This window comes from Tachysurus fulvidraco, chromosome 2 (assembly GCF_022655615.1).
Source record: "Tachysurus fulvidraco isolate hzauxx_2018 chromosome 2, HZAU_PFXX_2.0, whole genome shotgun sequence".
Lineage (NCBI taxonomy): Eukaryota > Metazoa > Chordata > Actinopteri > Siluriformes > Bagridae > Tachysurus > Tachysurus fulvidraco.
The window spans coordinates 24,003,469-24,020,825 of NC_062519.1; the positions used below are offsets into that span (position 1 = coordinate 24,003,469).

Consider the following 17,357-nt stretch of genomic DNA (forward strand, 5'->3'; position numbering starts at 1 on the left):
AGATTTCTATCCATTTTTATATCCGTCTGTTTAAATACTTGGATGTTTTTACCTAATGTGTGCGTATACAGTATATGTGCCTGTGAAAGCAACAATCATTTGAAAAATTTGATATAACATCTGTAACTAAAAGCACTGTGACTATTAAGTGTCTGTATAAAGCATCATGTTTGTGGATATTCACAATTAAAAATTCCCAGTGCATTTTGGGAAAATTAAATAACTAATAATTAAATACATGTGATTGAAATCTAAAACAATTAATCATAGAATATTATGTCAGACTAGACATCCTGAACAATATGCTCAGGTCATCTGGTGTCGTAATAATGTGCACGTTGTCTTAAAAACAACTGAACGACCTAAGAACAGTCACGATTCATCCAGTACGCAGACAAGTCCGAAGTCACTGGCTTTTAAATATATAAATAATATATAGTGCTCGTGTACAGTATCTCGAGACAAGCAGTCTGGTGAAGTAGGATGGAAGACTGCCGTGTGATGAAGAAATGAAAACAGGACTAGTTCTTAAATAATAATGAAAGAACAGTCAATCCCTTTTTTGCTACATGTCAGAACATATAAGACAGCAATATAAATACCTATCACACGTTATGTACCTCAGATTGTTAAAATGTCTTGGGTTCCCAAACCAATCTACTACATTGTCAACAGGACATCCTATTCATTCATAACCAATATCCTACAAGAACCACTCCACATGGAGTGATATGGCTTTCAAATATTCACTGATAAATACAACTCTTCGTAAGAGGTCAGATCTGCTGCGTACAAAACGGAAGACGGTACATAAAACAGTAGTTTCTACTGAAAGCCAGTGTTCAGTGTTTTGTTAGAGGAGGATTGTGTGGATCTTCTTCCTTCTTTCCCTGAGTCTATGAATCCTCTGGCTATCACTTTATGAAGACCGAGACTCTGAAGCTTGTCCATTAGGTTGAAGCTAAAAATATTCCTCCTCGGCTGTTTCTCTCCTTTACGTCTCAGATCTGTTTCCTTCTCGTTTAAAGCTGCTAAAGTGCTGGTTGAGGGTCTAAGGATAGGAGGCAGGCTGGGCTTAGTGGAAGCTGAGATACCTCGCTCTTGAAGCAGCTGAATAAGACCTAAGTTGGGCGACATGTTCGTAGCAGGTTTATGGAAGAAACCATGCTGGTGATCTAGTAAGGTCCTTACATGCTCATTGCTCCCAGAGGTGGACAGGTTATGAGGCTGAAAGCTTTAAAAACACATGGCACATATTAAATGACAGAAAAATATTACTGCAAAATAACTTTAGTAAAACTAATATTAATGATTTAAAAAAAGGTTAGTATTTCACCAGGTGAACATGCTGGAAAAAATAGTTGGTTATCTCATAACAATGCAAAATGAAACCTCAAGGAGTTCCTATTTGGAACTGCTCAACAACGAGTATTAAACAAATGCCTTTAATAAAGCCATGCAAAAAAAAGGTGAACATTACTCCATGAATCTTGTATTTTGAATCGCTAATACTTTCATGCCATTTAGTTTAGCCTGTTAAAAGCAGGAACATGGTAAGAAATTAGGGAATTAGTGCATTAGGAAGAGTCTGGGTGCCCATTCAGACATGACTTTTGGATCTCACTTTATGGAGGTAGGTGACATTACATCTGGAGGAAGAGCCTTGACTGACGCTTCCTGTGGCTGGAAGAGAACGCGTTCAAAAGAAGAAAGAGCAGAATGAAAAATTGACATCATGTCTCTGACACCGGTCAGAACTGCTTCTACGTTTGCTGAATTTAAATCCATGTTAAAAACACACCTCTTTTCCTGTGCTTTTAATTGTTTTGTAATTTGTGTGTGTTCTTTTATATTATGTTCTTTCTTTTCTTCCTTCTATTTTATCTCTATGTACAGCACTTTGCTCAGGTCAGGCAGATTTTTGGCCAGCACTTTTGGCCAGCTCAGGCGGATTTTAAATGTGCTTTCATTCATTCATCCATTCATTCATTCATTCATTCATTCATTTTCTACCGCTTATCCTAACTTCTCGGGTCATGGGGAGCCTGTGCCTATCTCAGGCGTCATCGGGCATCAAGGCAGGATACACCCTGGATGGAGTGCCAACCCATCGCAGGGCACACACACACACACACACACACACACACACACACTCTCTCATTCACTCACACACTACGGCCAATTTTCCAGAGATGCCAATCAACCTACCATGCATGTCTTTGGACCGGGGGAAGAAACCGGAGTACCCGGAGGAAACCCCCGAGGCACGGGGAGAACATGCAAACTCCGCACACAAAAGGAGGAGGCGGGAATCGACCCCCCAACCCCGGGAGGTGTGAGGCGAACGTGCTAACCACTAAGCCATCGTGCCCCCCCTTAAATGTGCTTTATAAATAAAATTTAATTGAATTGAATGTCTAATGTGTTCGATCCCTGTAATGCACCAGATACAGTCAACCGTACATATATTCAGCATATATAATTGTTTATGTAAATATCTTGGGAGATAGCTTGTTATATCTCTTATCTTGGGAGAATAAACTCAAGGATTAAAATAAAATGAGGGTAAACAGGAAATGGGAATGTTGGAGAAATAGTGTAATGGAGCAGCTGAATCTCAGTGACACATTATATGGCTGATTACTTAATGGAAATACAGACTAAGAAAGCAGTGCGATATAGTGGTCTCTTACCTAGTGGATATGGAGGACAGCAGGACAGAGGGCTGGAGGATCTGAGAGTTGGTGATGGTGTGGGTGGGGCAGGTGTGGGGGGAGTTGGATCCTGATGAAGTGACTGAGATGGACACACATGCACACTTACTAAAATGCACTAGTCATTAATTGTATGAACTTCACAGCACAAAATAAAAGAAAGAAAAAAGCTCATTTAAGCTGATAATTAAGTGTAACAAATAGTTGTGTAGTCTCAGTGTTTAAACAAATCCAGTCTCACATGCCAGGCTATCTTCTACAGTCTGTTACATACATTTCATTAATGAAAGCATCTAAAAACCTATCTTCACAAAGCAGGCAACTGATATAGCAGCCAAACTTTTAGCTTTTAGCATGGATACCATGAACATTTGTCCATCCAGTGCCCATATCTTGCTCTGAAAAGCTCATTGTGTTCAAAAGTTTGCTGCACTACATCCCCTGGGTGGAATATGTGGGTGGTTGAAACTATAATAAGCGAAGGCTACAAAACATGTGAAAATAATAAATCCTTACCAATAGGCACCTGACTTTGGTTAGGGACTTTGGACCAGTTAGGTTCATCCTCCTCAAGGTCATTGAGGCTATAAACTTGCTGAATATCTACATCCAGTTCCCTGAAATCTTTGGTGAGGATGCCTGGCCGTGGATGAAGAATGCCCCCGAGGTTAGGTGTAGCCAGCTGCTGCCAGTGATGCAGGGTGACTGAGCCTACAGTACATGTACGGAGAAATCCCAAGATACATTGTAGAACATAATCATTTGAAATGAAGTGACCTTTTGAAAGTGTGTGATTGTGTGTTTGTGAGATTGTCAAACCCACCCTCCAGTGGTTTGACTATCTGCAGGCGTTCTGGCAAGTAGGATCTGGAGCTTGATGTAGCAGATGAATGCTGGGAGCTGCCTGAATAATTGGTTCCTGTGGATTCCAAGCTGTCATTGGGTGTAAGGAATCCACTAGAACCTTCTGCACTGCTGCCACCCAGTGCCCTGAGCTTCCTCTCACGTTCTACATCAAAGAACGGCCGATCAGAAGAATGGCTCTCCTGGCGTGCAGAGAGGGAACGTAGAGCTTCCTCCAGATCTTGACCACCGGGCATTCCTGGCTGACCCAGTCGCTTTGATTCTATAAGGCTGTGGAGGCACACCAAAAAATAAGGGCATCTGTCAAGTGGCATACATTTAAATGTACATAAAATGTGATCCCTAACCTTTCTAACCATCAAAGGTCTTTATATTATATATGAAGCCAAATGCTAAAATATGCTGTCAGAGCCATAAACAGACCTAGTAAAATCATTCACGGCTCCAGGTTTTTATCCTGTTCTTTTATAAATCAAACACAGCGTATTACATACATCGTTTAGTCCATAATACTCAAGGCCAGGAAAGTGTTGACCAGTTCACTGAATTTACTGTAGCTCCATCTAAAGCACCTTGAAAAATGTGGTAACGGTCTCCTTTACAAACTCACCTTTGCTCTTGTAATGATGTTGGGTGAGGTTTGTCCTCAAGGTTGAGGCTGACGGAGTCAGATCCGTAGTAGCTAGTGCGTGGTGTGCTGTTTGGACTGGACCGAGAGGAGGCGGGGCTAGAGCTGGGGACCACGGGGGAGTGGCACTGAGAGCGCAGTCGTGACACTTGATTGGCCACTTTTACTGTCTCAAACACACGCCATGGATGGGTCCTATTTCAAAGTCAGAATATAAGTGAGTGCTTCAGACACTAGTGTTGTTGTTTTTTTAACGGTAGATGTTATTATTTTCCTGCATACCTGTATTCTGAAGGAGCAGGACTGTCCAGGCCTTTGCGGAAGGTTCCTTCGATCTCAGCAGCGAGTGAGTCCATGGGGAACACAGCAGCCAGTGAACTGTAGCGCTGCACTGTGCTGTTGGGCAGACTCTTATTCCGCAGGTTCTTGATGTCCTCTCGGGCTTCCCGCAGCATTTCTTCATACTCTGAATACCTCTCTCGAAGGTCCTTAAGCTACAAACAGAGAGAGCAGAATATAATTCAAGCGTAAACACAGGTCACGCGCAGGTCCACAATAATTGCTGATAAATGGACTTCGAGCAGTGAGATATGAGCAGAGCGCACCTCTGATTTGAGCTGTGACTGGCTTTCCCGTGAAGTGTTTAGGTGCTGAGTGATTTCTTCATTCTCTCTGATTAACTGCAGCAAAAAATATTATTGTATAGCAGACAACAGTTTAATAATACATTATGTGTAACATGATGTTTAGGTCTGCTAATGATTGGCTATATGTTCCAACAAAATACACAATACTAATGTTTTCTTGGAAACAACAAAGTTAGTCAGTGGGACACAAACACTGACAACATTAATGACTATCTATATTATTATATGAGCCAATGTACACAAGAAGACGGAGAATGTTTAGCACTGTCATCCTCACCGCTTTACAACGCTGCTGTAAGTCGACCACCTGACCTAGCAAAGAGCTAATCTCCTCCTGCTGCCGAAGAGAGTCCTCCACTTTACGAGCCAGCTCCTCTGACAGCGCCACCACCTGCTTATTCGCTGATGCTACACACCCCAGATGAAAGAATAACAGGTACAAGAGTGTTCACATTATCCAAGGATATCTGTTCATCCTACTTACTATTGAAACGTTATACACAGCATGTAGGATCATTTTGAAAAAGATTTAGGTTTACTTACAGAGTTCTTCAACACAAACCATCATCAGCTGCTGTTCCTGCTCTTCATAGCTGCTGGTTTCTAAGGTCAACTCGTTGGCCTGTGATGAGAAAACAAGCTACCATGTCTGAATGTTCTGGAAATCTTTCAGATGTCTATTTTAATAACACGAATAGTTCTACCTCATTTCATTCTGCACCATGCTGGTACGGGAACCACGGTATAACTTCGATATTCCATTTAAGCTAAAACATCTATGGTATGCTCTAAAAGTGCAGTGGTACAATTTGTACAGGGTTGTGGGTTTGATTCCCAGCTGAGGTTTGATCCCCATGTTTGATTTTATTCAGTGATTTGAAAATACACGCTCAAATCAAGTCACATGAAACTGATATACATATGTAAATTAGGTCAATTCCACAAGCTTTTTTGTTTGTTTTCTTGAAATATTTACAAATGGAAAAATGGGCAATTTTTCTTTCTGAAGAAAAATGTTTATTTTTCTATATACAGATACTCTTCCAGTTACGTTAATTCGAGTTACGCCTGGCATTCATATGTAATCGACATCTGATGTTCCTGTGCCCCACCTGTAATTAACACACATCTGTAAAGGGTTAAATGGCTGATTACTTTGTGGCCGTGCCCCACCTGTAGTTAACATAATGGCCTGTCTATAAAGCAAACAACTGATCAATACACAGTATGGCCCGTCTGTCCTGTCCATTGTAAATTGTCTAGTAGGAGGTCCTAACTGTATCTGTCTATTGTTTTGAAGGTCATTTGTTACCAGGTATAAAGTCTGGTCATACAGACAGTACAGTACCTTTGGGTGAAGTTCAGGAAGACGGCTATGCTACACTTCAATAAACACTTTTCCCCTGAACTTCGTCCAGCTTACTTTCATTTTACGTATTAGAAGCATTCTAGTACGTAGGCAAGCCACCCAACGACCGCACAGCCAAACTTAAGAAGAATCTAGCGATTGAGATACGAAAAAATTGCAAAAAAAATGTAACATTTCGCGCAGCAATCAATCAAAACAGGGTATGTAATAGGATAGGTTGGGCTCCCGCCTCGCTAACGATCGACAGATTCAGTTGCCTCATTGTTAGAGCTAACTTTTTTGTTCGCTGGAGTAATGTAGTCGCAACACGGTTCAACGTTGTTCAAATACACAGACGTCAGACAAAATCTGGTTGAGTACGATAAGATACGACACGATATGTCAACGCATGCATGATACCTAGCTTTATCGATTTTAATTTTAGCATCACTACCATCATTAAAGTTTTTATAGCTTTGTAGCACATAAAATTGTTGTGAACCGTTGAAAATTTTTTTTACTTACTGTATAATTCCATATGTTACATTCCTTCATTATTATTCTACAATAGCAGAAAAGTGTTAAAATTAGGTACATTAACGGTTATTTCTTTTTCCGAGGAAGTCCAAGCTAAGCTGTATAGCTGTAAACTGACCGCAGCATGCAGTTTGAGATTCTCGTCCTCTAGACTCTTGAGCTTCTTTTGCAGGAAATCATAATGGACGAGGTTGCTGAGAGAAGAGCTGGACTCGTTTCTCCTGACACTAAAACAGCAACAACAGATTTTTTTTTTTTATTTGTTTTTGAAAATTTTGTAAACATCTGAAAAGGTGCACATCGTCTCGTCTGCGAATCGTGTGTATGTGTGTGTTGTACTTACGGTGAGCGTGCTTCTGTAGCAGCTTCAATCTCCTCAGTGCTGGCGTACAGCTGCAGAAGATCGTCTCGCATCGAGAGCTCGTGACGCAGCTGAGCAAGCTACAGTGTCACACACACCTTCGTTACATTCGGCTCAAAATGCGTTAGCATCGATTCGTTAAGATACTAAACAATCTTCGGTATATAAAACAATAACAATAACCACTCTCATCACAATCGATTCCGCAGAATAAATAAAACAAATGTAAACAGGATGCTTTCTTAGATCCTGTACGTATTTATATCGGCCCACGTGATGCAGGAAAAACACCCATGACCCCACAAGGAGGTCGCTAGTGTCACTAAGCTTCACAGTGATTACTGACCTCTTCTTTTGCGACTTCCAGCTGTTCATCCAGCAGCTCGTTACGTTCTGTCAAGGCCTTGTTCTGTTTCAGAAGGGACTGGCCTATTCGAGCTGCTAGCTCTAGATCACGTTCTTTCTGTGGGGAAAACGTTTTCCAATTTGAGCAGTGTGCAAAATAAAATAGAAAAAAGAAAAAAAAAAGAAATGAACAGTGTATTAACAATCATTCTATACAGTGCCTTTTGTTCAAAACTGTTTCAATCACATAACTTTTCAAACTAATTATAATATTGATGGGCAAGAGGATCTGGATAGCTTGTTTGGCTAATTTTAGGCTTCTGTTATAAAAATGTGCTACTTCGCTTTTTAGTTGTTGTTTTTTTTTCCAGTAGAATGAGTAACGTCAAAAAGGAAAAGGACAAAGACTATACAGTCAAGTCAGTGTTTTTACTGCACTTTAAATTTTCCATTAGAAGCAGCATAAAATCCCCAAAAAAAGCTCCTTTAACGAGCAAACAGCGGTCAGTTAATGTTCCTCACCTCCTCCAGAAGATGAGTGACAGCCTCAATGTCATGATATGTCTTTGTAACTTGGCCAACCCTCTCTGAGCACAGCACTATATAGAGGGAGACAAAGAAGACAAAATACATGGCCTACTTTCTCATACACAATGAGGACTATTCTTGTTGTACTGTATAAGCACACACGTCCTAGTACAGTTTAACAGTAAACAGTAACGGGACGAATCGTGTTCAAAGACATGCCGAAACATCATGTAATACTTCCTTATATAATTATATATGTACACTGTACACTGAGGAGGAGTAGCTGGCTTCTCTGTGCACTGAGCTTCTTAGCTTAAGCCTCTTTAAGATGAAGTTCCACATTATGTGTACGTGTGATAAATATATATGTGTTGGTAGTTAATCAGGAGTCAACGACGAGAGTGTGAATGAAGATGAAGGATTTACTGTAGATAAAAAAAGAAACAACCCTTGTACTAAAATAGCCATGTACACACGATGAGTGTGGTATAATATTACACCAGGGAATGGTATTTCATTGTGTGAACCGTTTTTGGGTGTGTACAGGGTGTGTTCGGGTGGATGAAATAGGCACAAGTCATTAATGATGCAAATGTTAACTACATACTCTAAATATCAGAGGAAAATTTTCTTCCGTTCTGGGAAAAACAAGATCGCTTCCCACTGCTGCGGTGGCTTGCTAGGATAATCTTGTGCATTCCCGCAAATAAGCGGTGCGAGTGAACGATCATTTAGTGCAGCAGGCCGTGAACACGGCAGAATCGCCTGAATCCAAGCACAGTTGATGCTATTCTGTTTTTGTCAGATAAAATAAGGCCATTAATATAGTTGACATTTAGGCTAAATTGAAACCATTTTCATCATAGGGCTAAAAAAATATGGTGTGTTCTATAGCCTATAAGCAACGAGTTACTGGGCAAAAACGTTCTTAATTGTTACTTGATGTATTTTTCGAAATTTGCAGTACAATATTCCGAATTGGATTTCGAAAAGATATCCTGTCATTCCTCAGGCTGAGCAAATTTCATTTGTGTTCGTGTTCATTTGTGTTTGTGCGTTCGCCTGATCGGGAAACGGTGACATTTCAACCAAAATCTGAAGGGAAGTAAAGCCTGTGTTTATTCTAGCAATAAAATTTAGCTTTAAACTGGCCAAAGAAGAACCTTTTGTTTAAGTAATAAATACATTAATTAATAAATAAGCAAACTAACAAACTAACAAACAAATAAATACATGTTTATTTAAAAGCAGCATTCATCCAGCGTATTAATGTTAAGTGCAGATCGTTCAGATCGTAAAAAAGAACCATCCATTGACCATACCATCATGATGAAAACTAAGAATTAGAATAATTGTAATGTGATGATCGGGTGCAGATATCTTATTAAGAGAAAATTATGATGCAAGTGGGTGGCGGACGGATGGTTTATTTGAAGCAGCGGTTTCGGGTGACGTTTGAGCTGATTCGCCCATCTCTAATATTCATTCATTCATTCATTCATTTATTCATTCATTCATTCGTTCATTCTTTCTTTCATTTTCTACCGCTTATCCGAACTACCTCGGGTTCGGATGCGCCTATCTCAGGCGTCATCGGGCATCGAGGCAGGATACACCCTGGACGGAGTGCCAATCCATCGCAGGGCACACACACTCTCATTCACTCACACAATCACACACTACGGACAATTTTCCAGAGATGCCAATCAACCTACCATGCATGTCTTTGGACCGGGGGAGGAAACCGGAGTACCCGGATGAAACCCCCGAGGCACGGGGAGAACATACAAACTCCACACACACAAGGTGGAGGTGGGAATCGAACACCCAACCCAGGATGTGTGAGGCGAACGTGCTAACCACTAAGCCATCGTACGCCCCATCTCTACTATATACAGTATAAACGGTGATCATGAGCAGTGATGGCTAAAACAGATAACTGATCAGAATGTCACAGTTCAAGCCCCAGCTTCTCTATTTGGCCCCTATCCCTCTCTGCTCCAGAAATGATCAAAATAAAACATCTTTTCAATTCTTCCAAAGCTTGGATATGATGTGATGTATAAAGCCTTTTACAACCCTGAGTATCTGAAGCAACAACAAAGTCAAACAACTTCCCCACATAACTTACACGAGTGAGAGAAATTGTCCAAACTTGTGTTTACAGTACACAGATTAAGGTGAATGATGAACATACACACACAATGTTGATCATTTTTCAGCTTCTGGGATTCTTGATAAAATGATTACTTAGCATTAACCTGTTCGACCTTCAGCCTATTTTTGAGCCTCCTGTTGAAAACAACCTGCTCAGTTTAAAATGAGTGTGTTTGAAGAATTCTGGTACTTTTGTCAGGTCAGAGTAAGAGGAGATGATTTCTTCTATGTGTTCATTGGGACGCTTGGTGTTGGAATTGGGTTTGAATTGAGCTTCTTTCCGTACATCTGCTACGCTGCGTGCGTAGATACATCCAGGCTTTGTATGCTTAAGAAAGGATCTATTGTTTCTGTCCTGACCTCGGGGGTTAAAAGAAAAAGATGACACATTCAACCATTATCGTTATGTAGCTAATGTATGTACTAAAACACTGAACAGCATCTGTTAAGAAGTGTCCTTGAGCTTGTGTAATTTTAAATAGAAATTCATTTAAGCTGCTCTAAGGGTAATAGGTTTAAAACTTAAAATGAAGTGTACTGATAAAAAAGGAATGCTGGGTGTTTTTATGTGTGTAACCGTGTGCTTGTATTAGCTTCTGTTCTGGCCCCTAATGTATAATTTAGAAAAGCACACTGTTTAATCTTACATGCCGACTAACGATTGGGTTTCCTCAAGGTTAAAACAAACCACATTTGTACAAGTGAATAAACCGATGCTGCGGTGTTCTTATTCGGCTCTGAGCACGTACGTGTGAGGACAACGAGGACGAGGAGATTAGTAATCATAAAAGACCGATAGAGAGGTTTTAGACTCTTGAGACGTCCCCAGACATTCCACAAAAGGTCTCGCGTGGTGCAGGGCGACTATTGAAAAAAAAAACACTGCATACAGCATCTTACAGTAGGTCAAATGTTACAATTATATTAGCTATGATATTAATAGCAACCTTCTTAATAAATACTGTGTGCGTCGAACAGTAGTTAATTGGCAACATATCTGCATCAGCACACACTACTACTATCCCAACATGAGAAAAACTCCTCAGTAAATTCTGTTCGGTCGATGCTGTTCTGATCAATTCCATCCAGGACTCCGTGCCTGCTTTCTGTCACACTTCACTGATTACATTCTTCAGCAGTCTACTGTATACGGTCCTCTTTAGAACAAATCCCTTCGTTTCTGATCTCTATTAGTTCTGTCCTTTTCCCCAATCCATATTGTTGTTACTCCAAACTGTTCTGACATTACCTTTTACCAGGTCTCTGCACAGACCGCTGGTACTCTCCTCCTGTTCACCCTCATCTTCCTCATCCTGACTCATGGTGCTGTCTCTCTCGCTCTCCTCTGTGCTCGAGCTGCTCCAAACCTCCATGTCTCCCTTGCTTCTAGTCGCCACTCCTTTAATCCTTTAATCTGTGCCTTTTTCCTCTTCTCCCTATTCCCTATAATCTGGCTTGACTTCTGTGCAGTCTGTCTGTACCGAGTGAATGACGACAGTCTCTGACTCACATACCTGTGAGCTCTCGGACTGCATGCATAATGAAGTTTATGATAAATCCTGTCTGTGCTTCAGCTGCAGTGTGTTTACTGACACTTACCTGGCTGCTCTAAGCCATGGGTCAAGATAAGACAAGTGGGAAGGGGAAGGTAAAGTTAAAACAAGCGTGACTATCAAGAAGAAGAGGAGGGAAACTATTCATTCTGCCACTGATTTAATCATTTTAAGGACAGAAATAATGATTGGAGGGAGGAGATGGTTTGCTGGAATCATGTTTTTTAAAAGGTTGAAAGAGACTTCAGAGAGTGAACACCCCCATGCTAATGGTATGCTCCATTCTGGCACATTTAGCATCAATCTGGCAACGCAATGTTGTCACAGAGGACCAGACTATGTGTGTGTGTGCGTTTGTGTATCTGATATTATTTCAGTACAATATTAGGTTTCATGGGTCACTGTTCTCAATCTAATAATCATTTTTATAGACAAACTCCTACAACAAGACCTTGGTGTGATTTGGCCCTCAAAACAAGCTGACATTATTTTTAACCATCACTGATATATAGAAGTGTCTTCAAATGCAATTCATCATGTTGTCCTGAAACAATATGAGTGTAATACGAATCTGAACCCAGAGACATAATTCTTTGAAATCGCTGACCTTTTCCTTTCAGTCACACTGATCTGGCTCGAACCGTCAAAATGTTACCCGACATCAAATATTTATCTCGAGCCACATCAATTTTTCAGCTCCCAACAGGTCAGGTTTAACACTGCAAGAGCTGTAAACACCCCACAGAGCCCGGAAATCTCGCTAATGAGAGATTAGACCAGTTATAATACTCTATAGCAAGTTCAAAATGTCAGATAGTTCAAGGAAAGCCAAAGCAGCAGGTCTGAGGAATCGGATTCATTTCCTTTACCCCACATCTAACTGATCAAATTAAATAACTGGTTAAATTAATGAGCAAACAAAGGCTTAACATTTTTCTTTTTATTCGTGCCACCCCTCAATACTTATTATCTTTTTAAGTTCATTCATTCATTCATTCATTTTCTACCGCTTATCCGAACTACCTCGGGTCACAGGGAGCCTGTGCCTATCTCAGGCGTCATCGGGCATCGAGGCAGGATACACCCTGGACGGAGTGCCAATCCATCGCAGGGCACACACACACACTCTCATTCACTCACGCAATCACACACTACGGACAATTTTCCAGAGATGCCAATCAACCTACCATGCATGTCTTTGGACCGGGGGAGGAAACCGGAGTACCCGGATGAAACCCCCGAGGCACAGGGAGAACATGCAAACTCCGCACACACAAGGTGGAGGCGGGAATCGAACCCAGACCCTGGAGGTGTGAGGCGAACGTGCTAACCACTAAGCCACCGTGCCCCCTCTTTTTAAGTTAAGGTTTAATATTTCATCCAATGACACTGTATCGGACCACAGGCTAATCGATTTATGACAGATTTTCCTGTGGACTATAAAGTTACAGTCCTCAAAGCTTGACCTAAATACAAATAAACAGTGTCCTAAAAGTCTCTATACATTGAGGAAATGTATCAAAATGAAATTTCAGGGTTCACAGTGATGCTTTATAATTCCAGGACTTTTCAAGGACTATATAAGTGATGTCATTAATTTAATCCACTGGTTTCCAGTAGCTGCAGGCATCAGATTGAAAACACTGAAGCTGGCCTACAAAGCCAAAAATGGACCAGCTCCCTCTTACCTCAAAGCTCTTATCACTCCTCACACTGCACCTCGATCCTCAGACCTACAGCACCGCTCGACTGGTCCTACCGTCTCTCAGGGTAAGAGGTAGGTATACATCAAGACTCTTTTTTTGTTCTGGCACCGAGATGGTGGAATGAACTTCCCCTAGATGTCAGAACATCTGAGTCACTGCCTCTGTCAAGTCCTACATCTTCCTGAAACACTTAAACTAGTACTTATTCTCCCTGTTTGTTTCTACAGTATGTATTTAAAAAACCCTAAGCCTTTAACCTAGTGAACCAGTGTTATTCATCGATAGAGACTTAAAAGCACTTATGTACGTCACTCTGGATAAAGACGTCTACCAAATGCCGTAAATGTAAAGCACTTTTTAAGTACCACTAGATAAAAAATGTCTATTTTCAAGGTTTACTAATTATTTCAGAAAGCCAAAAGACATGATTGCCATTTCTTTGTAAACACAAACACACACACAAACACACATCTCTCAAGTCTCTCCCACTCATGATGAACTCATGTTAACACACCATGCTAACTCACCATAACAGACTTAAAACTTCTGCATCCTGGAGGTTTAAGACCTAAATAGCTCCAACTGCACTGTTGACCTGACGGAACAGGACATCACGCTGGGGAAAGCGAGGTCTGGGCGGGAGCCAAAGGAGCTTAACGATACTGCCGAAGCAGGCTGCTAATCAGCTTGATGGTATTTGGGATCTGTGGCCCATTCAGAAAGAACGATGTGTTCAAGATTATAAGAAGGACCGGATGCAGAACTGGAAATAAAAGCTCCGGAATTGTTTTAAGGTCAGTAGAACAGTCCAGGTTATGTCTGAATAGTAGAACTGGATATAAATACAGATGGAGAGGTGAAGACGGATATTATTTGGGGGGTCACATATCGTCGTTATTCAATGTACAACATACAGCAAGCGTCTTTCCATATAAAAACAACTACCGCACACCGAACATCCATAGTTCCAGAAGTGACTACAAATATTTCAATTCAATTCAATTTTACTTGTATGATATTGAACGTCTAATGATGGACATTGTCACAAAGCAGCATTACATGAGTATCAAAAAATCGAAATAAAAAGTGTTATTTTGAAACGATTATATTTATCTCAAACCAGCAAGCCAGAGGTGACGGTGGTGATGGAAACTCTCTCTGAGACGATGTGAGGAAGAAATCTTTGAAAGGATCCACAGCCAAGGTGAACACGTATTCATCGGATAGTGTGGCTATGTATACTTTTTGTCCATATCGAAGACAGTTATAGAAGGGAAATCGTTTATAAAGTGTAACCTGGACCTTTTGAGCCTGCTAGGAATATGAGCATCTGCATCATCTCTGAATTCATTACAGAATGAAAAATTAATTGGGTTAATATTATCAAATGTGATAATACTACTACTTATTATTATTATTATTATTATTATTATTATTATTATTATTATTATTATTATTATTATTATTATTATACTAATAATAATAGTAGTAGTAGTAGTAATAAGAAGAAGAAGAAGAAGAAGAATAGTAGTAATAATAATAACAATAATAATAATAATGATAATAATAAGATTTATTGTGTGACTTAGTAAGATTGTGTCCCCACCAACAGAATTCTGATTGTTTCTGTCTGAATTATTTTATATGGGTCTAATGAATCGATTTGCAAGTACGACGAATCAAAGGTTTTCCTTACAACCGAAATACTGAACCAAGGTGTCGATTTTTACACCCTCAGAAAAAGTAAACCATACCATTCCATGTCACTGGGGTTGTACCTTTAGTCTTTAGTAAGCCTTTACTACTCCTGTACCTTTAGTAAAATATACTCCATATGAATAGATGTAAAGATGTAAGCTATTCTCTAAAAGGTCACTTTGCACTGTAAAAGTTTCAAAAGTACACTATATTCACACCTCCATGTGAAAGATACATATTTAAGTTTTTTTTCTGATAGTGTAATAGTTTATTATGTTATTATACCATGATAAAATTCTCTCTCTGTCTTTAAGCCCATGTTACTGTCGTTCTAAACCCAGTTTTAATCCTGGGGTTATGAAATCCTCCCTTGGAGCAGGTAGCATTTGCTTTTACAGCTTTAGCGGTGTTAATCCTGCCTTGCTATGCCAAACGTGTACAGTGTGAAAGCAGGGTTCGAATGTTAGGACTAGACGCTTAGCAACAGCAACGAGAATCTGAAGAATCAGCAGCAAGCCTTTAGTCTCATATACATTACAGCAAAGTGAAATGCTTTCTTCACAACTTCCCGACGTTGGAAGTTGGGGTCAGAGCACAGGGCCAGCCATGATACAGCGTCCCTGGAGCAGAGAGGATTAAGGGCCTTGCTCAGTTTGGCAGTGCTGGGGCTTGAACCTTAGCCTTAAATCACTAGAGCAACGACTTAATGTGCCTTAAATCACATGCTTTGTATCATCACGGAAACCCTGTGTTTTGTGTAAAAAGTAAAAAGGAGTTGCAAAAAATGCGACAGAAAAATGCATCATCTGTGAAGGAATGAAGAGACAAAGCTAACTGGTTAGTACAGTTAGAAAATACAGAGTATTTAAATTGGAGTAAAACTGTGGAGTAAATCTGAGCATTATACTTGCAAAAGAGATCCTTACACCGAGATGACAGGCCACGCTTAATTTATGACCAACAGAATGTGAAAGTGATGACTTACGAAAGTATTTGAAGGTTTCCTCGATCTGCTCGTAGGTCAGTCCAAGAGCAGCCTCAGGTGGCAGCAGTGGAGTGTGCAGCCAGTCGTCATGCTCGTACCCAAACACGTGGTCCGCCCGCAGAGTGTACCTGGGTAACTCCTCTGCCAGTAAGCTCACTATCTCCACCTCGGGCAGATCCACACCTGAACACACATCTGTGAGTGCAACAGACAAAAAGAATGAAAAGAAATTTCACTTGATAAAGCATTTAGGTGTTACACATTTAGGCTTTATTTAAGAATTACAGAAAATCTAGAAGAATTAACTCATAAATAATAATTGTGTGTTTCTTTTAAATGCTAAACATGCATGCAATTCGAAAATAAATATAACATAACACTATCCACGTTATTAAGCTCGGCAGCACACCAAATGAACATCATTCATTTTAAACTGTTCATGAATAAGATTTTATTTACAATTAGTATTCAAATCAAATTCATCGTGCAGCCTTAGTGCAAACAATATGGACACATTTAGATATTCTGATGTAAAGACTCAATCTGCATCAGTAGCTGTATTAGACTCCTACCTGTGAGGGTGGACACATCTTTGTGTGCTTTAACCTGGAGAGGGCTGTGCCTCAGGTTCCCAGGAGAGAGGTGGAGGTCCTGGGTGAGGAGGCCACATCCTTCCTCTTGCTTCCCGTTCAGGGTGATGGATACACGTGGCTCCAGCAGAGCCTGAAGGGGAACAGATGGAGGACAGGGAACGCAGGTCACACAGAGATGAAGAGAGGAAGACGGCACAGGATACCAGAGTTTAGTGTGCTGAACGGCTTCTAAATAGATCCTGAATGGCGATGCTGGCCCCTAGTGGATCAAGACGCCAAAGACGTGAAAGAGGAATTTGGACTCGCAGGTCTTCGTCTGACCTAAAGCACAGAAAAGATACAAAAGATGACGATATAATCGTCTGAGTCGTTTTACACGTTAATACGGATTTCTAAACTCACTGCCAGACTATGTACATTAGTGTTAATAATTTAAATGAATTGTTTCTATACACAACAGTAGTGCTTTTGTATAAGCCCATATCACTTTCTCTAAAAGCAGGCCAGCCTTCCCCATGGCATTGATCTGTAACAGGATAGGTCTGACGGAGCTGCAGTAGAGAACAGGCCTCGGCTGTATCTGCATGAATTATGAAGGTTTTCGAATCATATATTGAATCATCATGATGTTAATAATTCATGTAACTGCACGTGAGGTTACTGCTGTTCAAAACAACAACAAAGTTGCACCGC

At 40.5% G+C, this 17,357-nt stretch overlaps 1 protein-coding gene and 1 long non-coding RNA gene across 2 annotated transcripts in view; both read right to left on the reverse strand.

Annotated features, from left to right (window-relative positions):
• Window positions 1–837: 837 nt before the first annotated feature.
• On the reverse strand, window positions 838–12,633 carry hap1 (huntingtin associated protein 1). Its single transcript, XM_027169959.2, is given in 15 exon segments — window positions 838–890; window positions 892–1,234; window positions 2,694–2,796; window positions 3,231–3,425; window positions 3,538–3,848; window positions 4,189–4,401; window positions 4,489–4,700; window positions 4,812–4,886; window positions 5,131–5,261; window positions 5,397–5,475; window positions 6,857–6,965; window positions 7,082–7,179; window positions 7,446–7,562; window positions 7,967–8,043; window positions 11,379–12,633. Coding segments are annotated over 15 exon segments (2,235 nt in total). The 5' UTR covers window positions 11,503–12,633; the 3' UTR covers window positions 838–842.
• Window positions 12,634–16,243: 3,610 nt separating this feature from the next.
• LOC113657837 overlaps window positions 16,244–17,357 on the reverse strand; it is a 10,104-nt gene continuing 8,990 nt past the window's right edge. Inside the window, exons 3-4 of the long non-coding RNA XR_003444250.2 lie at window positions 16,644–16,985; window positions 16,244–16,266 (exon numbers count right to left, since the gene is read on the reverse strand). This is a non-coding gene — a long non-coding RNA (uncharacterized LOC113657837). The remainder of the gene's footprint in view (window positions 16,267–16,643; window positions 16,986–17,357) is intronic.